The sequence below is a fragment of the Falco cherrug genome, chromosome 3, assembly GCF_023634085.1.
Source record: "Falco cherrug isolate bFalChe1 chromosome 3, bFalChe1.pri, whole genome shotgun sequence".
Lineage (NCBI taxonomy): Eukaryota > Metazoa > Chordata > Aves > Falconiformes > Falconidae > Falco > Falco cherrug.
This window is the reverse complement of record NC_073699.1, coordinates 63,399,995-63,420,674: the sequence shown is the minus strand read 5'-3', so window position 1 is coordinate 63,420,674 and position 20,680 is coordinate 63,399,995. Positions and strand designations below refer to the sequence as shown.

General features: G+C 38.0%; 1 protein-coding gene across 4 annotated transcripts in view; it reads right to left on the bottom strand.

The window, feature by feature from the left end:
- CEP192 (centrosomal protein 192) overlaps positions 1-20,680 on the bottom strand; it is a 70,944-nt gene that overhangs the window by 41,401 nt on the left and 8,863 nt on the right. For 3 of the 4 annotated variants that reach the window (XM_055704751.1, XM_055704753.1, XM_027798495.2), the window contains 12 exons: positions 19,910-20,064; positions 17,397-17,537; positions 16,801-17,134; positions 16,285-16,425; positions 14,160-14,224; positions 13,890-14,081; positions 12,827-12,950; positions 10,657-10,787; positions 7,032-8,073; positions 6,793-6,919; positions 5,187-5,358; positions 1,510-2,407 (listed from right to left, as the gene is read on the bottom strand). In XM_055704751.1, coding sequence (XP_055560726.1) covers positions 1,510-2,407; positions 5,187-5,358; positions 6,793-6,919; positions 7,032-8,073; positions 10,657-10,787; positions 12,827-12,950; positions 13,890-14,081; positions 14,160-14,224; positions 16,285-16,425; positions 16,801-17,134; positions 17,397-17,537; positions 19,910-20,064 — 3,522 coding nt within the window. The remainder of the gene's footprint in view (positions 1-1,509; positions 2,408-5,186; positions 5,359-6,792; positions 6,920-7,031; positions 8,074-10,656; positions 10,788-12,826; positions 12,951-13,889; positions 14,082-14,159; positions 14,225-16,284; positions 16,426-16,800; positions 17,135-17,396; positions 17,538-19,909; positions 20,065-20,680) is intronic. The other variant, XM_055704752.1, reaches the window with a different exon arrangement.

Sequence of the window (20,680 nt, the reverse complement as noted above, 5' to 3'; positions counted from 1 at the left end):
TAGCACATCCCATTCCAACATCAACCCACAGAGCGTATTTATATAAATACGCACCTTATATGAAATACTCAGTATTCACAATTTAATCAGTACTAGGCCAACTCAGAAAATGTGAGTATCAGTATTACAACATCTTTAGAATATTTACACCAAGCAAAAAGGAAAAAAAAAAATTAACAGAGTATAACTCTCACCTAAAAAGCTGTTCAGGCATTTTTTGCTACTGGAAACACCAAGTACTCCCAGAACAGATTTTTGCTATATAAGTGCAGTCATCAAAAGCTATCACCAAACCAAAAAGAAATCCTGCTTCCAGGAAGTCCTTACTTCTAAAGTATTCAAAATAACTTTCAGAGGAATCAGAACGTTATAATGATAACTCAAAAAAGTGGAGTTAACAGTTCTCTGACAAAATGAGGATCAATCTTCATTACATCCAGAAACAAACTAATGGGTACTCATACCAAATCAAGAAGAGACACACATAATCACCTGAAATTTTTGTTAATTGAGCCGCAAGCTTTATTTTAAACCCACACATTCTTATTCCCCTCAAAAAAATAAAAATAGCGCAAATAAGATGAAAATATAAACTAAGACTAGCATCACTGGAAATGAAGTGCAAAACCTCATTTGTCAAAAATCAAGTTTAGACTACATAGATATTCAGAGTTCAAAAACGCATTAAAAACCTAGCAATTACATATACAAAAATAGGCAGAGTAAGATTGTTCACATTTTACTATTTTAAAATGCACTAGCAAGACCAACGATCTAGAACAATCAATAAACAGAAAATAACCTACAAACTGCCACAAATTCAAACCTTCAACCCCATTAGCTTGTCCTTTTGTCTGAAAGAATTAGCCAGAAAAAAGTATAGCAAAAAATACCTCAAGAGATCATAGGTTAAAATAAGTCTTTAAAATGAAAAGTAACTTGCACTGCTTAGATTTGGAGTTAAGTCAAGACACAGAGAAATAGCAGAATGTACCGAAGGCACTTGGCCACTTGTCTTTCCCCTTCGTAACCAGAAAACAGCTTAAGCCCTCCACTCCCCTCCTTGGATTTTGTGGCTTAACTGACTAACACCAAGTTCGGCTGCAGACAGAAATGTCATCTACCTGCCAGATAAAATAAAACTGAATTTCCAGAGCATGACCTGCCTTGCACAGCATGAACTGCAGCCAGGATTTCTCTTCCTTCTACAAAAGCCAGATCTAGATCCTTTAAACAAACACAAAACCACTGAATGCTGAAATTCTTCTAAATTAAGAAAAACTTTTAAGACCATCAGGGGAACTGTAAGAATAGACATTGAATTTAGAGACTTCATTAAATAAGGAAAATTAGTAATACCTTTATTTAAAATAAGAAAGCTTGCATAAAGAATAGTCATGGTTACAGTTAGTAGTCATCTTAATTTTATTTACTGTAATATTGGCGTCATGACTATCGCCACTCTTGTCCATAGCTGTATTTTAAACACGCTTGAAAAAACACACTTACCAATACTAGGTGACTTTGGTAACTCCCACTCATTTCTACCAGCTCCAAGAGGTTGTCCAGTACATGATTTTATATTTAGGATGTTCTTGTTCCAGGAAGTAGAGTGTGGATTACGAAGTGAAGCTGCACCCAAAGAGCCAGAACCAGTATTTGAACCTAAAGGGATTCCTATCATCGCTGGATTCTCAGAATGCCCTACTGGGATACCTGAACAAAGAAGCCCTGCTGGAAGACCAAAACCTGCAGAGTTGCAGCCATGTAACTGAGACAAAACAGTATTTCCAGTAGATGGTTTATTTCCCAGATGCTGTTGTGCAAATGGAGTTGTTGCAAGAGAATGTCCTGTAAGCAATGTGGGAACAGAAGGAATTGCTTGACTATGAGAGGCAGTGAGATGGGATTTAAGGCTTGAAATAGGGACATATTGTTCACCAGATGAGTTTTGATTGAATGGCATACAAGTGCTTAATCCAGGACACACCGGTAATATATTCCAGGATGGTAATCCTTGTCTCTGTGCTTTGCTTGTTTGATCCTGCCACGCTTCTTGTGCGTCAACATTAAAAGGAAGTGGCTGAAAGATACATAATTTAGTTGGTACAGCTGATTTAACACAGTCTAGCTCTTCATGTTTTGCTGCTACATTTGAAGGAATAGATGCAAGCTGCTTTTCGTTCTTCGGATAACCTTCTTTAGACAGTTCTTGATCCAGTACATCATCAAGTTTTCTTTGAAGACCTGCAAGTGCATTTTCTTCTGATTTCTGGTCAATACTAAGCAGTGCTTCTGTTTTATTTCTTTGACGTGCGTGGTCTCCTGGATTTTTGTTTGTATGTTCTAGCGAAGAAGTTGGGCTGGCTCGAATTATTGTTGTACTTAGTTCACTAGCATTTTCATCCTAATAAACAAAAATAATATGCAGAATTGCAAGTTTTAGAAAAGCAAATAGGATACATAAAACAAGACAGACCTTAATACTAGTACTGCTATCCAATATAAATAATAAAGTTTGTAAAGTCCTGTTTGAAGCTTTGCTGTTACAGTATATGTGGCTCTTCACCTTGAAAAAGAAAACCTGCAACTTCAACCTGTTTGCTATCTAAAGTCACATTCTACCTAAGTGTACTGGGTCTGGAGTTCATTTTCTTCATAGCAGCCCCTGTGGTGCTATATTTTTATATTTGTGACCAAAACAGTGCTGGTAACACACCAGTGTTTTAGCTATCACTGAACAGTGCTTGCACAGTGTCAAGGCCTTCTCCATTTCTCACCCGGACACTCCACAGAGTAAGCTGGGGGTGGGCAAGAGGTAGGGAGGGCACACAGTCAGGACAGCTGACCCCAGCTGAGCAGAGAGAATCCATACCAAATAACACGCTCAGCAATCAAACTGTGGGGGCATTTTTCCAAAGTAGCTGTTGCTTGGAGACTGACCAGGCATTGGTCTGCTGATAGCAAGTGATTGCTTTTGCATCACTTTTCTGCCTGCCCATCCACCCACTCACTCCCCCTTCACTTAGTAAACCATCTTTATCTCAACCCAGAAGTTCCCCACCCCACCCTTTTGCCCTTCTAATTCTCTCCTCCATCCCACCCAGGGTGCAGTGAGCAAGCAATTGGAAGAGGAGCTCAGCTACCAGCTGGGGTCAACCCACGACACTAGGCATTAACACCGGAAGAATATTCTGCTCTCTGAAGTTACCACTGACTACATGAGTTTCCACAAGGTCAAAAATGTTGGACTTCCTATAACTTCATAAAGCCATTCTGTGGGAAGGCAACTGTACTATGAAAAAAAAAAAACCAACAAATTCCTAAAGTCATTGACAGGTACACAGATACTATTATTCTAAAAACAAGAGACCTGCAGTGAGTTGTCTTATTTATTGGGTTTGGATCCAATACCAGGAAGATTTTCACAGTTAAAAATGCATGAATCAATCCTAAACAGCAGCACTCAATTGCAGTATAGATTATTTCTTTCCATATTCTTTATAACTTTCTTGAACATTATCTGAAGTAACACGAATACAAACATTCTTGTTGTCTATAAGAAGCTTCAGGCAAGGGACATGAAAGTGGCTTTTAATAAGTAAAAATGAGATTAAGATCTCTCAGTCTCTCTCTCTCTCTCCACACACACAGCATAAAAAGATTACTAACCCAAAGGAATAAATTAACACTGCAGCATTATAAATCAGACTTACAAACATACTCGTAATACAAATGTAAAGCTTTGGTAAAGTACTTGAGGATCTCCTTGCTGAACTATCCTGGGGAACACGAACTACTCAAACAGTAACACCTCTTCAAGACAGAGAGGCAAACTAGCATGCATCCAGTTAGAAAAAAGCATCAAGAGCCACCCATTTGCACGAGATTACAGGAATCCAGAACCACATGCATTTCAAATGTGAAACAGACACAAGAGCTGATGCTATGTCAGTATGGACTGCAAGCAAATACCCATTTAAATTTGCCCCTGAGTTCCTCCCTATGGGGCTGTGATTCCCACTGGAAACATCAAGATGAAAAACAACAGATATTCCCACTGTAACTTGAGCAACTAGGCGTAGAACAAAATGGGCTATAGGCCATAACACAGGCTTCCTTCCTCCTGATGCTTTCAGCATGAAGGAACGTTGCTCTGGTCTTCATATAGGAGGAAGAGAAGGCTTCACTAAAGCTTTCACTAGCCACTAGTCCTGAAAAGCCTCATCCTCTGCAAACTGATCAAAAAAAACAAAGCATAGTAGATGGCATTTCTATTTCCTGTGGTAGAGAAAGGCACAACTGAGAAAGATATTACAGAAGAAATGTAACCACTCAGATTTATACATTACATATGGATGCACTCAAGAGAGGTTTTTCAGCTTTTGCTTGTTTGGTTTTTAAAGTTCCATCCACATCTCCACACACTTTGAAGGGGGAAGGCATAACAAAGATTCCAGATCCCAAGGAACCCATGGATTAGGTAGAAGAATGTCAAATATCTTATTCAGCATAAGATTGCAAGTCTGAACAAAAGTTTCACTCTCAGAGTGCACTCTTTGCTAAAGCAGTAAAAACAGTCAGAATGAACATCAGAGGTAGAAAATGACAGCTTCAGTTCTGAAAATTTACAGCTAAAATACATACCTATAAACATTTTTCCAGGAAAAAGAAAAACAACAGGGAGAATATTCCCCTAACAGCTGAAGCTGAGCAGAAAGGGAGCCTCAGGAATGATGAAAGCAGATACAGATCCTGCAAACTACTGCAGGAATACTACACTGCACTTCAAGAACAGAATGACTTAACAAGACATTGAGGAAAAAATGAGAGGGGGAAAAATATCCCAACTAACTTTTTTCAGAAGTTAGTAGTTTTTGAATATTTTACTGTGTTTATATTCATTGAGATTGTATATTTAACACAATCTATTTCAGAATTTAAATTTCTGAAAAAAACTCAGGAGTGGTGAAGAAGCACAATACCTTCTCCCTATGCACAGCATGTCCTAAACTGTTCTGCAATCCTTACAGATTTTGTAATTTAGAATTATTATGGCCATTTAAGGGTTTGGTTTGTGGGTGAGAGGGAGGTGTTCTTTTGTTTGGTTGGTTTAAAGAAACTGAATATCTTGAAATACAGTTCAAGAATCTTGAAACTTGAAATACAGTTCAAGATTTTCTTACCCAGTATGTCTCCAGATTAGATATTACAGCCGTGTTCTTAAGGGCACTGTCAGATGCAGAGATGTATGTTAATCTGCTCATGCTAGGACTTGAGTAAACTGACTGAGGTAGCACGCTCTCTTTGCAAGAAGATTCCTGATAACGTGGTGTGCAAGTAAAATCAGTTTCAGACCTGAAAAACAGATTCAGAGTATGTCAGTATTAGAACATATTTCTCATGCTGCCCCTAAGAAAATCAATGCTACAGAGTAGCCACACTGTTCTAAAAATCAACTTACTTAGCCATTCTGTTTAGTACAGTCAGTAGAAATGAGAAACCATCTCTCAATTAACCTTTACAAGTTCTGGCTTTGATGTACATAAAACTCATTTTCATGGGATATAAATCCATAAAGCAAAGTATGGGAGTTCCACAGCTGAACTCAGATGCTAAGGTCACAGAAACAACACAACACCTTACTAAAAGAAAAAAGCTGAATCAATATAAATGTATGGAACTACGTAGAAGAATGTCAAATCAACTCATTCAACATCCCAGACATCACACACTAGTATTTCCTATTCACTACTGAGATTCTCTTAATTTCACACAGCTGAAAACACAGGATCTGTCACCACTTTGTCAAAGAGATTACATAAAAACAACTAAGTTACAGACAATTTTAATTAGAAATCCTAATGTCTAATGTAACATTCTTGCAAAAATTCACGTATTTCTGCACATTTTTATTTCCGAGAAATGCCAGCCTGTAATTCTAACATCATGTACAACACTAACTATAGTTAAATATCCAACAGTGAACTTAAAAGTTAAAGCAAAGAAATCAGTTGCCTTCATCTTCTTATGAGGATATACATAGCCATTGGCTACTGGCCATATTTATATGTTTAAGACTACATAATCAACTTAGTTGTAATCTTAACATTTATATAACACTTACTGTTATGGGAACTCATTTAAAAAAAAAACTGCCCTTCAGTTGCTAAGAAAGCCTTAAATCTTAGATACAAGTTGTGGTTTCAAAATAGGAAGTGGACAAAAGCAATACAAATACCTCCACCCATCCTCTCTCACACCAAGCAGTGGTATGAATCAGAGAATCAAAGTGACTGAACTACTTACAACTTTAAAAAAACTCACATCTTCATTGGTCTATACAATGTCAAGCTTTATCATATAATTAACAGCATAGCCCCCAACCAGCTTTATTTGTAATAGATGAGTTACATCTGATACCTAAAACTTTGTGTTGATAGAGCTATAAAATCCCATATTTATTAGTTGTTGTTCCAGTGTATCTCACTAACAGGCTGAATATTTTGTATTCTTACATTACTGGATAATCCTGAGCAGAAACAATGTTCCTATCCAGTGTCTCTGTCTCATCAGGCCAGTGAGGAAAATAAAAAGTCCACAATTGTTTAATACTGCTTCCCCACACATATAATAAAAGCAAACAGAAAGCTTAGTCTAAGAACGAAGTCTCAACTTAATAAAGATCTTCTATAAACGGAGATCAAGTACAACATGCAAACTAAAACTTGATCCCTCAAAAATCCCCATGAAGCATTAATAATTCTTTATAACCTGCACCAAGACATTTACCCTGAAAATGCTGTTCCAGAAGCCTCACTAGGAGAAGAATGATTCAGCGGTGAAGTTGAAGGTCTGAAGCTACATTGCTCATCCTCCAGAGGCAGCAGGTCACATTTAGGTACAATGGGTTTATGCTCTGGTAAATAAAACAGAATTTAATAACAGTATTTATTTAAGCACAGGCAACAAATCTACTGTCCAGAAAAGCCTTTTCGAACAACTGGTTACATTTATATAGGTTTACTTACCAGTACTATTCTGGGAAGTCAGGGACAGTTTCTCAAAAGTTACATGTTTCACATTACCACTGCAAGCGGTAGTGGCATCTTTGTTTTTCTTCTCTATTTCTGCATTTTGCTTCTTTTCATCATTGTTCAATTTCTGCATCGGTTTTGCTTTTGTAGGACTTACCGAGACGTATTTACTAGGTTGCTTGTCAGGTTTTAAGCTGTTGAGTGACAGAGTATTTCCTGTGTTTTTCTCCACCAAATCGTTACATGGTTCAAGAACAGCACTTGTTACTTGATCTACAGTTTCTTTGTCTTCCCCGATACAACATCTATTAGTGAGATCACTGCCCTGGTGAGCAAGCAAACTTCTTGGTGCCGCTTCCATTTTTGCTGCTAAAGGAATTCTACACGTCTGTGCTTCATTTCCAATAGGTGAAGTTTGGGTATCAGGCATATCTGATCTAATATAGGCATTCATTGACGGTAAATGTTTACTACTTACTAAATTTGATAACTTTTCTGAATATTTTACATTATTTGCAGTTACATCTCCATAGTTGGGAACACCAGACAGACTAGACAAATTCTGAATATCATTTTCTCCATGAAAATATTGCAGAATTCGCTCCTCTATTTCTTGCTGATTGCTATGATTATTTATCAAGTCTTCTGCAAGAGTATCCGTATTTTTATCTTTATCCAGTAAAAAGGTATCAGATATAAGGTTCTGGACAGATGCTTCATGTTTCACAATACTCTCATATTCACTTTCATGTCCAAGCTCATCTGTTTTTTTGAGGTATTTTTCCATATCAAATACACTATTTTCCACATTGCTGGATAATACCTGATTAGCAGAGACTTCTGTCTCTTTAACAATTCCAGGAAGGAAACATGTTCTTTCACTTTTATTAGAGAGTGCCATCATCATAGCAGCTAGCTGGGAAGGATCAGCACTGGAGGAAGCATTAGCAATAGCAGATGCAATCGTGCTAATACTCAGGACAGAGTCAAAATTAGTAGATAAGCCATCTTCAAACTTGTCTTTATGAATTCCGTCCTACAACAAACCAAAATGAGTTAAGGACCAAAGCAATACATTTTTTGTTTAGTGCTTTGTATTATTTTGCTTTTTGGTATATGATAATATATTAACATTTCTAATTGCCACATTTTTAGTTGCCTGTCAAGAAGAAACACTGCAGCAGGCATAATTCTCATTGTACTGATTTTTTAAGTCTACTCCACGGAGTTAGTTGTTTGGGATTTTTTAAACATTAAATAAAGATTGCCTTCTTGGAAGCCTTAGTTCCTGTAAAGCTTCCAGAATCCTAAAATGTTTTAATTCAGTTGGAAGAACTGGGAGTGAAATCCCTTTGAGAACAAATAACAGAGAAGAAACTACCGTGACTGAATACACAGTATCTTCCCAATTAACTTTAAATCATCTGCCTCTCTACAGGGGGAAGACAAGGATATTTCTACAGTTTTCTCTACCACTCAAGTCTGATTTCTTCAGTTTTCACAATGGCTATTCTTAGCAAAAGGCATGGAATAAGTAGACAGTCATGTCCAGACCACAATCTCTTCCCACCTCCCTCAGATATACATACAGTCAGGAAGAAAAAAAACCCCATCTGTCCTCCTGTAGATACACAGGCATGTCTTCACAACTCCTCGTAAAAAGACTGATGAAGTATGGAGTATTTAAGTAGACCATGACTGGACTGAAAACTGGCTCAAAGGGTTGTGATCAGCAGCACGAAGTCCAGCAGGAAGTCACCTGCTCACTAGTGGAGCACCCCAGGGATCAAGAAAGATGCCAGCACCATTTCAACATCTTCCTTAACGATATGAATGATGGGGCAGAGTGCATCCCTCAGACAGTTCAATTATCATACAAAACCAAGAGGTGCAGTTGATACATCAGAAGAGCAGGCTGTCTTTCTGAGACCTCAACAGGCCCGAAAAATGGGCTGAGAAGAATCTCATGAAGATCAAAGGGAAAAGCGAAGATCAGCACCTGGGGAGGAATAACCCCACACATCCATACAAGCTGGGGACCAAGAAGACAGAAAGTAGCTTGGCAGAACAGGACTTGGGAGGTCCTGGTAGACATGAAGTTGACAACTAACTAGCAATGTGTCCTTGTGGCAAAGGCAGCCAACAGCATCCTGGGCTGCAGTAAGAAAGAGTTGGCAATAGGCTGTGGGAGGTGGTCCTTCCCCTCTACTCAGCACTGGTGCAACCACACCTGGAGTGCTGTGACCAGTTATGGACTCCCCAGTAGAAGAGAGACATGGACATACTGGAGAGAGTCTAGTGAAGGGCCACAAAGCTGAGTAAGAGCTTGGAGCACCTGTCATCTGAGGAGAGAGCTGGAATTATTTATCTTCAAGACAACAAGGCTTAGGAGGAATCCTTATTAAGGTGTATAAATACCTGATGGGGAGAGGAGCAGGAAGGTGAGGAGTAAAGAAGATGAACCCAAACTCTTCTCTGAGGTATCCAGTAAGAAGAAAGGGCACAGTTTTAAATACAGAAAATTCTTATTTAAACATAAGGGAAAGATTTTTAACATCAACACGATCAAACACTGGAACAGGTTGCCCAGAGAAACTATAGAATCTCCATCCTTGGAGATATTCAAAACATGACCAGACCTTGATCAGCCTCCTCTGTTTGACCTGGCTTTGAGCAAGAAGGGATGGACTAGATGATCACCAGGAGTGCCTTTTGACCTCAACCATTCTGTGATTTGTCTCTATTGGAGAACATTTTAGCATCCTTATCAGACTAAGGGTGACCTGAACTTGTACAAATTAAGGGTAGGGTAGATTAGAATCTGGATATACATCATCGAAACCCAAAGTCATGCATTTTGTATCTAGAATAAGGATAAGGATAAATCAGAAAGAAAAGCAATTACAGCAGTACATAGTCAGATGAGCAATCCAACCAGTCCTTCTGCATTTAAGTCTCCAGCTTACATAATTTGATCAGCTAAACCAAGTCAATCTTGCTAGTGACTGACACCATGCAGTGACTGCACAGAAGGGCTGCTTCTGTAACTGAATGGGTCTGTGTATATTCTGCCTGATCAGAAAAAGAACATGATGTGCCAAGACAGAGAATGCAGGTGTCCAGGATTACCAAACTGAACACACACTTTTTCAGACTTACACCATGTTGATATTTTTAAATTTTATCAAGTAAGAGACTTCATTCCCATGCTAAAGACAAATCACTTAAAAAAAACAACAAACCAAACACCAAACCAGAAGTGAAAGCCACAGCCAAAATTCAGAAACTTGATCACAGAACATCAACAGCCCAGGAATCTCTGAAAAACTGAAAAACTGTGGGCTGACAGACCAAGCAACTCCAAACATGAAGCAGGAAGAAAAAGAGAAATGAGATGCTGATAGTAAGACCTGACTCACTGCTGGATCACGGCATTCTAATGAAACTACCCTAACAAACAGTGGCACCTGCTAGGATTCAAATGTTCAATAAAAAAAAACCAGTGAGCTGACATAGAAGTCCAAATTTCACCATATTCAAAGAAACAATAATAGTCCAAGTTACTTGCATTTTGTTCAAGTTCATAGTTGCACTTAATAGAAAAAGACAAGAGAAATACCTTTGGTTTACTTTCGGCAGCAGCTTCTGTATTAATGCTTTTATGTATTCCAGCTGCAGTATCTATCCTATGCCATGCACCTTCACAGCTGGTAGAATTTACATTTTCTTTCATTTGTGCTTCTAAGTCATCTAAGAACAAAGACAAACACAAGGAATTAATTTACAGTGAGTTGCCTAAACACCTGCATTCTTGGGATACACATGCTCCCTTAATGCTTTATAGAAAAAAGCTGTCATAAAGGCATAAATCCAAACACTGTAAGCATCAATTGTTTCCTGTAAAGTACTGCTAAGTTTGCAATCAAGTCACAAAATAAGCTGGCATTATGAACACCATGCTCACACCGTACAAATTTTATTTTCAGGTAGCTTATCATATTAGCATAAGATAAGCAAACCTTTTCATAAAATGGTGTTTGCAAGATAACATGAACTTAAACCAAACTCCATTAGAAAACTGGAACAGTTAAATTTGAGTAAAGCCCATTTTCTTATACTAGAGACAGGGTTTGACTGAGGTAGAGAGCATTGAACTTGTGATTTTGAAGGATTATGTTTAGGATGGACAGGTATGTTTCTGAAACCATCAAAACCACAAACAATCTCCTTGATTACAAGACCAAACCCAAACTAAGAGGTATGGTTCACATGAGATCTAGAAGCTACTGTTTCAACAAATTAGTTCCTCCTTGAAGGAAAACATCTGACCTCCCTAGAACACTAAAACCAACTTTTAAAGATGCTATAATCAGTGAGAAAACAAGTAAGTAACCAACAAACATTTTTGGTTTGGTTTTCTTTTTTTGGGGGGGTGGGAGTCGGGGGATGTAGATTTTTTTCCTGTTTGGGTTGTTGGTTGGTTGGTTGTTTTTCTTTACTTCTGTTGTTATAGTAGATATTTGGGGTTCGGTCATACTTTGTATTTCAAGTAACACCCTTCTCAGGTTGCTGACTTCTCAGCTTCCTCTCCATCTGCTGCTCCGTAAGCAGGAATTGCATTCTGCTATTGCTGATAAAGATTATTAATCGCCAGTACTAATGAAAATCAAATGGCAGGTAACTATTAGTATCTCAGCCACCAAGTGATCCAGATACCTACTTTCTCTAGCATTTACAGCAACCCTCTTATCAAAAGAGCTGCAGATTATATTGGTATATTTTTCTATTATTCAAAGCAACAATTACAACTATAATTTAACTTGACAGAGATAAACTCAATGAACTGTTGGTAATTTTTGACAAAAATCCAGACTACTGTATAGTGAATTTAAGCACAGTAACACTAGATTTAAAGAAATAATAATCATTAGAGATCCCTTAAAAATATTTGCAATATAAAAATATTTGAGGAAAATTACAGCTGTAAAGCTGCTCCAGTGAAGCGGGTTCCACAAAAGCCTGATGGTATTTTTCACCAATGCAAAAAAGTGTAAGTCACTGCACTGACTGTACAAGCAAGTTCCCAAAGACTGGCGTTGCCACAGTTCTATGAGGAGCAGTGGAGATGATTTAAAATGAACTCATCCTTTCCTAAACATACCTAATTAAGTTGATAGGCATAGATATGCACCAAAATGCATGCTGTGATGTTTACATATAAACTTTTGGAGGAATCTCCTAAATTATTACTTCAAGTTAAGCAGATACCATGGAGTATACCTTTTATTTTATTTTTTTTTTTAAAGATGGCAGGAAAAATTGTAGACGACGTTTTACACACACACTCTCAGCTCAGCTACAACCCAAATTGTTTTCCTTCTTTCTCTATATCCTCTATACCTATACAAGCAAACAGACCAATTTTCGGGGGGGTTTGTTGGTTTTTTGGCAACACATTTACAGAGCTTTTTCAACATGAAAACTCTGAATAGACTTTAATTATTACAAGACGTTCTGGTAATCATCCATTATCTGGAAATGCTGAAATATGCAAGACAATTTAGGGTAGTACTTGGTATTAGAATGTTCTCTCTTGTAAGTGATCTGTGTTTTTCTAGGGGAAAGCAGGGTGGGGGAGGTGCTCACGGCAAAAAACGATACTTGGTGAATGAGAACTAGCGTATTCCTATCACAGATTACTCTTATTTGTCTTTAACAGCTATACACAAGTAATTCTTAACTACCATTATAACCAGTGTCTAGGGCTGACCCTTCTGTTCTAGAGTTACCTCGAAACACTTCAGACAATTGTGAAATTTCTTGGACGGTGTCACCTCCTGATGAATCAGACTGCCTCAGCAAAGCAACGGGTTGCCTTTTCTTCGGAGATGTAATAAAGTAACCAAAAGATGGCTAAAAAAAAAAAATAGCCCAGAATACAGCGTAAGTAAATTTAATCATTAATAAATAGGTTCAGTGGGCTTGCAAAGCAGTTTCAGCCACAGCCTCCCCAGTTGTTGTTTGGCTCTCATACCACTGAAAAATAACATATGCCTCCTACCACTGCAAATGCCTAATCCAAATACATACACTTCCAATGTAAACATAAAATAAACTAACAACTTATATGTTAGACAAAAGGAAGTACATATGCTTTCATCACCTCTGCCTGGAGGCATGCTCTACCGCTCAGCCTCTGAACGCAGCAGGACAGAACCTGCCAACTCTACCAATTCACCAGGACACAACTGAAATACACAAACATATTCGACTTCTTCCTCCCACTGGACACACTTCCCCACATTTCTTTTTTGTCTGCAATTACAGATGAGATACCATCTACCAACAGCAGATAAGAAAAGAGACAAGTATCAGACAGATGCAAAAAACATACAGAAGTATGTTGGTAAGTTAAGAGTCTAGATGACTACATTTTTACTCAAGTTGGGCATTTTCCAAGACAGCCCACCAGCCATTCAAAGGTACCCACTCACTGTTCAAATACCCCTGTCTGAGCAGCATTTCATTTCCATTACGTGGATCACTTGCTCAGACCTCTAACATGCACCCTGTATATGCTGTACTTTTCTCTCTCTAATCCTACACATAATTAGTTCCCGACCAAAAGACCAAGATCAAGATTCATCATTAACACCAGCGAGCCCTTCACATCAGAAATTCCAGGTGTGAAACAAAAGCCCAACCAGATCTGTCACACAGAGAATTTCCTTGGCAAGTAAACTCAGAAAAGTAGTTCTCAGGAAGAATTAGTTACAATATTAGAACAGAAGTAGTGCTGGCTGTTGTTCTTGTCTTTTCCTTGTGTGCTAACATTAACATTAAGATACATACCCGTTTCACATCACTGCCTCCACCAAGACAACCAAGAGCTTCTGATCTCTGACCAAAGAACTCCCCCAAAGACAAACGTAAATAACTGGCATCTTTATCAAGATCAGATGTTCTCAGCAAAATGCAGCTACTGGCAGATTTCCATGAAGTATCTGCTATTTCAGATGCATTTAGAATATCTGCTTTTTCTGCCTGCAGAGAATGAGATTTCAGAAGTTGTAACTTGCAAATAAATTAAACTATTCTGTTTACATTGAGATAATTAGTTACCTGCACGAGTCTGTGAGCTTTCTCAAATTCTTCCTGGTCTTGCGCAATCATAGCTGCTGCTTCACCTTAAAACCAAAAAGAATGTTTATTAAAATAAGGTTTAAGTTATTAAGTGCTGTCATTACTATTTTCTATCACTAAATTTTGAGGGACAGATATTGGAATATTTAATTCTACATCTCAGAGTTTGGGACACACTAGGAGTTATTCCAGCCCATTATGGTAAATAAAAAGTTGATACAAAATTCATTTTAAAAACAGTACTTCCTGGACGTTCAGGAGCCAAAGTAATATCAGCATGTAGCTAACCAAGTGATGAATGAAGTCGCTTACAGCCTTAACCCCAAACCAAACTATGATTTTTCATAGGTTATGCTACCCATACCTAGCTAGAATTGAGCATCATATGGCTACTTCCAAACAAAACTTTCATTACATCTGGTTTGGAAAATTTCCTGAAAGTGGTACCTGTGAACTGGAGCAAAAGCAACAAATTGGTTTGTACCAGTTCATTAAATACCTGTGCAAATTAACAGGCCAAATAAATCAATACTTTTAAATTCAAATGCTTGTATTATTTCCGCAGTTACCATTTACAGAACAATGAACACTTAAAATCTCTTCACCAAAATGATGTGAGAAACTACTGATCAAGAAATACTGCTCTACCACCTTATTTCAATGTTAATGTATTATTAACCCCATCAAAACTTATAAAATATATAGCTTTGTGTATACAGAATCCCTCATCATTTAGGACAAAGGGCAAATGGAGGAATAAGTTAAGAATAGACACAAACTCATACAGTGAAAACAGTTGTTGTCCATAAAATTACCTATGGGAAGTCACAATACATACTCTGAGGAAAGAAACAAAGTTAGAATACATCTTCATTGAGCAATCCAGCAACACTTGCTAAAGGCAACCTAGCACTATCAATGACACATTATATACAGTTGCACTTGAAGTATCAGTTTTTACTTAATCCTCTCCATAAGCCATACGGCTCTCTGAAGACTTACTGAAGCAACAAACTCTGTCAAGTGAGCAATCCTGCATTATTCTATAAAAGAATACACTGTGCACACAGTTTGCTGACAGAGATAGACATGTCATAAATGAGACTCAGAAGCATCAGATGTAACATTTCCTTTCTGTCCCTACAAATAAAATTTCTCAGCTGTCAAGCACCATGCTTGAGCAATGCAGACAGACAGGCAACGTAGCAGCCAGAAAAATGCTAACTATACTAAATCTGTAAGCACGTCTTCTACTGTGTGAAGAGGTAAGCCAATCTGCTTGAAAGCAAAATCGCTTTAAAAACCCATCAGGTGGGAAAAAGCTAAAAAGCCATGGAAAATTTTACAACAGTCAAGTATCTGTATCTTCTAATATGCTCTTCTAATCACTCGACAACCTGAGTCTGAGATGCAGGAAGTGTCTGAAATATGCTGGCATTCGAAAAATAATGGAGAAGATCTGCTTTACTGACATAGTAGATAAGGAAGTTTCTACCAAACTGAATTGTATTTGCTTGTTCCAGCAGAAAACCCCTAGTGTTGAAAAACTATTTCAACCCACCAACCCTGTTTGATTACTCATTCAAAATAAACAACTCTAGGCAGCAACATATACAGCATTCTTTTTGAAAGAACCACCTTGAGTGGACCACGGACATCTTTAAAATACATTAGCCCACCCATATGTCAACTTTAGAGACTAGGAGAAATGCTGCAGCACACATTGCTTGAATCTGTCTACTAGAACAGATGACATTTTGCTGCCAAGGAATTGATTAGTCCAAAAGAAAAACTGTGGAAGTGACAGCTACAGGAGTTACTTTTGCTCATGCAATAGGTACCAGTGACACGTTAGAATGCTTTTTGAAACAAAAGACTCTTCATGGGAAGAGTAGGAAACATGGAAAGAAATTATCAACTATAACTAATGATGGTATCATTATAGGCTACTATCAACGTCAGCTTTCAAATGATTTGTAGTATGTAAAACCCAGAGGCTTAGCAACACCAAATACTGATTTGCTGAAGTGGGGAAAAAAAAAAAGAAGTTTACTTAACACTATTACAAATAACAACAGCTAACTAAAGGAAAAAGATTACATACATCCAGTAATGAATTCTTCATTTATTTTATCATCTTCAGACAGATTTAGATCTTGTTCTTCATCAAACGAAGTATAATATGCAAGATCAGTCACCCATTTGCCCTCTTCATTTTGATAGACAATGCTGTGTGGTAAGTCACCTGAAAGATATATCAAATGCTACACTGCTGAATAAAGTAAAAAGGAATATGGCAAAGTCGCTTAAGTCTAGATTAAGAATAGATTAAGATTCACTTGCCAGAAGTCAGCAACAAGTTAAAAAAAACATAGCTCAAGTTGCTGCAATTGCAAGCTTAAACTGGTTTCATCATCAAATAAACAACAGTTAAGTGCAATATAAACCAGTGTCAGTATTTTTAAAACAAAAGCAAGTCAAAATTTATTCATCATACATTGTTTTTTATCACCAACTTGCACAACTAAAGAAAAATGCATAGCTTACAATTTTACTTGTTTTTCCATGCAACTGAGTCTTGTCATAATTGCATAGATGGGTTATATTCAAAGCAACCTACCTTTGTCTGTTGTAGCTGAACTTGTGTTCTCACAGCTGTCTACAGATGGCGACAGGTAGGTATCGGGAAGACCAACTTCACATTCAGTTGCATCTGTCTGAGGTGTATTTGCACCAAGAACTTTAGGAGTGGTGTAGTGCCCCAGAAGTCCTCTTGCTGCATGTAGTACTTCTGCCTCAGAAGCAGCCTGACACTCGGAGGACGGTACTTCTTGCTTTGGAAGGACATCCAAGACATCAGCTTTATTGCTGTCCATGCACTGAAGACACAGCGAATCTGAGCAAACCTCAGCAGCAGCACAGGAATGTAGCCCATCTCCAGTAGTCATGGAATTCTTAGCAAACAATAATCATTTGAGAAGTGTCAGAAGTGCAGTTGTTAACCTTTTGTGGTAACAGTTCTAGTACAAAATAGTCCAAGTTAACTATTTCGAAAAATTTGGAAAACACATCTAAAAACAAAGTGATGGTGTTAATTTTTTGTAAAGGACGGTTGGGTTGTTAGTTCAACCTCTAACAAGTTTTCAAAAAAACTGCCATCTTCTACTACAGTCTTACTTTACATGATAAACAGAAATTTAAATGACAATTTCATACCACTTGCTGTACTGCTCTGGGCAGCGTTTCTCTTTGCACAGGATATCCAGTTATTCCTTGATTTTGTGAATCTTCATCACTAGCATTTCCAGAATCTACTCCTGTCACAGCCTGGTAAGTGTCAGGAACCTGGAAGTTCTCCTTTGGGGGGGGGAGGGGGGGGGGGGGGAGATTCAAGTTACACTAGAACAACTACACCAAAGAAAAAAAAAAAATTAACGCTACAGTTGTTTTTACAATGTTAAAAAAATCACTAGTAAAGAAATTGCCATACTTTGTTTGCTTATGTGCCACTGCCAGAGGCATCTTCAGGTGCTAGCACCACCACCAAGGATAATGGTTTCTGGCTACACCAATCCACACATCTGCCTCCAAAGGCATACACAGCAAGAAGATGGACGATCTCTTCTTACTCCTTCTACATCCTTTCATTCCCTTTAACAAGGGCACCATGCTACTCCTCTTCCCATTCTGGTTGACCCACTGCTGGATGAGGACTCCAAATCTAACTCAGAACCTGTTGTACCTAACCTACTGCCTATCTACAATAGCAGAGAAGCAGGAACATCTTACACAAATAGAAGAGACCTGAGGTCAGACAGCAGAACTGTGCTATTCTCACTCTTCAAACCTCCACCCATCCCCTTCTTCACATACAGCCATAGATCAGCAACTAGCAGCCTATGCAGACTACTTTATAGGGCTAACATATAACTTTCCACAGCTTGGAAATCCTGATGTCAGTTGGGAATTTTCTGAAATTTCAGAAGCTACAGTTCATTTAATTGTTTAAATCAATCACACTTTCCCATTCTGGTCAAGCGTGCAACTGCCAGGATTGCATGCATTGTTGCAAAGCCAGGAAAATGAAAAGGCACTTAAATCCCCAGCAATCTGTTTGCAGTGAAGCTAACTGCTGCTCAAAGGCAAACCACAAGCCAGCTAGTTACCGCTCTATGCTAATCTTTCACGCAGACCCATTATCTAGATTTATTTACTCTCCTGGAAAACCGAGTCTCTGTGATGCTATACGCCTCAAGGCTTGGACGTTGCTATCCAATATAATAAACCAGTGATTAAAAAGATTTTATAAACTAGTTGTGTCATAGAAAAGAAGCGCCAGCATGTTAACTTAGTAGTTATAGAAACAAAAAACAAAACTAGAACCAGTTACAATTAAAACTGGAACTCCAATTAAGAATAGGAACAAGTTAAACTACTGAAAGTAGTTTTGTCACAGAACCATCAGATTAAAATTAAGCAATTCCTACACAGACAATAGGCCCATCTCCTGGATATTTATTACAAGCAAATTATAAGTGAGATCAAAAGACAACCTTAGTTTCAGTTTAGCTGACCAGCTTGCTGGGGATGGAGGGGACAGGGTAAAGCAAGTATTTTATAGGCATTAGCTGTTTTATCGACACTTACCTTTCATCAAAAAGTCTTTAAGTTCAGAAGCTGTTAATCAAAATCAGTATCATGCCATCACAAGACAATGTTATCAGTAGATGCTTCTGCTTCGTTACTGATATAATTTCCCTTAGTAGACTTGAGAGGATCCCAAATGCTTATCTACAAATATTTTACCATCTCTGACACTAAAAACCACCATTATGAATCTGAGATGGGAAGCAAGGTGTGTAAGAAACATTCACACCTTAAAGCATTCAAAAGAATGCCTCAGAGGTACAATAAGTTCAGATAAACATCAACAGTCCAAAGCTCTCAAAGCAATTTACTTTTCTAATACAGACTAAGAAATACAGTAGTAAGTAGTCCAGCAGAGAAAGTCCATCTTCAGGAAGTACTACTGATGCTATATTAATTACAGGATTTCTCTGAGGACAAATCTCCATCAACCCAGAGAAAGGGCAGAAATCCAGTCTTAGAAGTTTGGGGTGGGGTGGCAGATTTGGGTTTTTTTTTTTTTCCTCTTTGCAAGATTGAATAACAGAATTGACTCCACAAGGTTCTCTACCACAGCTACTTCTCAGAAGAAAGGAGAAGACCGCACAGGACTAAGTGTGAGGAGCAGGAAAACCTGAATGGAAGCTTAAAGGAGACACCATAATAGGTAACTTCCTTCAGCTTTGCTGCGAACCTTCCCGACTCTTGGGACAGCCAGCCACTTACATAATTCCACCTTATCTCATAAACAGCAAGACCTTCTGTGACAAGCAGATGAATCAGCTGCTAGCTCTGTACTACAAGGAAAAGGAAAAGAAATACAAAAATAGCTACCTAGCTTCTTTCATTTTTTCTTTCCCAGGGAAAGCCTTGCTGAGGGAACAGAAAAAGTCAAAAGATCAAACAACTTTGTTTCTAGTTTAGAGCTGTATTTGCCATCTTTAAACTTAAAATGAATCCTTTGCTCTACAGGCTACCTGTTGGACAGTATTTGGGTTTGCCAGAAATAAAACCTAGCTCACCATGGCAGACAATCCCCAATAATGCTATCGTGTTTAAGGGCCATTGGGCATGCTGAGCTTTGAACTTAACTTTAAACCTACTTGAAGTAAGCCATTTTGAGAAAGCTTCAGCGCTGTACTGCATTCTGAGAGCTTCTGTATGTCAGTGTCTCCTCTTGTCATTTCTGGTTGTATCAGCTGTTCAAAATAGGCTTCTAGTTGGTTATCGAAGAACTCTTCATCATCAATATCATCATCTATTGAAAGAGAAGAAAGTATCCTATTCACCACCTTTCATGGACATTTTATATCACCTGACACTATCAAAACTAACTCCATAATTTTTAATACATTGAGTATCACAACACACACACACTCAGAGCATAATTATCCTGGTTTTCCCTTTAAATAACTGGGTCACAGAAACATATAATTGTCTTACTCTGTGACTAGTGATACACAGTAAAACAAGACTACCATAAACTAGCATTTTAACTCCCAGGTTATCAAGTGATTCATGTTCCTTCACATGATCTACAATCGACAACATTCCAACTAGCAAATCATATTTCACTTTTCATTTATGAGTATGTATACGTGTAACATTTCTCAAACTTCACAGAACATGGCTGAAGCATAGTTCTATCTTTCAACGGCGAAACAGGTTAAGTTTTATTACTAAGAACAGTATTATTCCTATTTGGCAAGTGAGACATGTTCCAAGAGACAATTTTCTTTGTTTGGGGCAGGTTTTTTTCATTTGTGGAGACTGGGCGAGAGGAGAGTTTCCAGGGCTTATGTTTGTTTATTTTTAAGGCTCAAACACCAGTCAGGTATTTAGGGCATTGTTAAAAACACTCTTAAAACCATTGT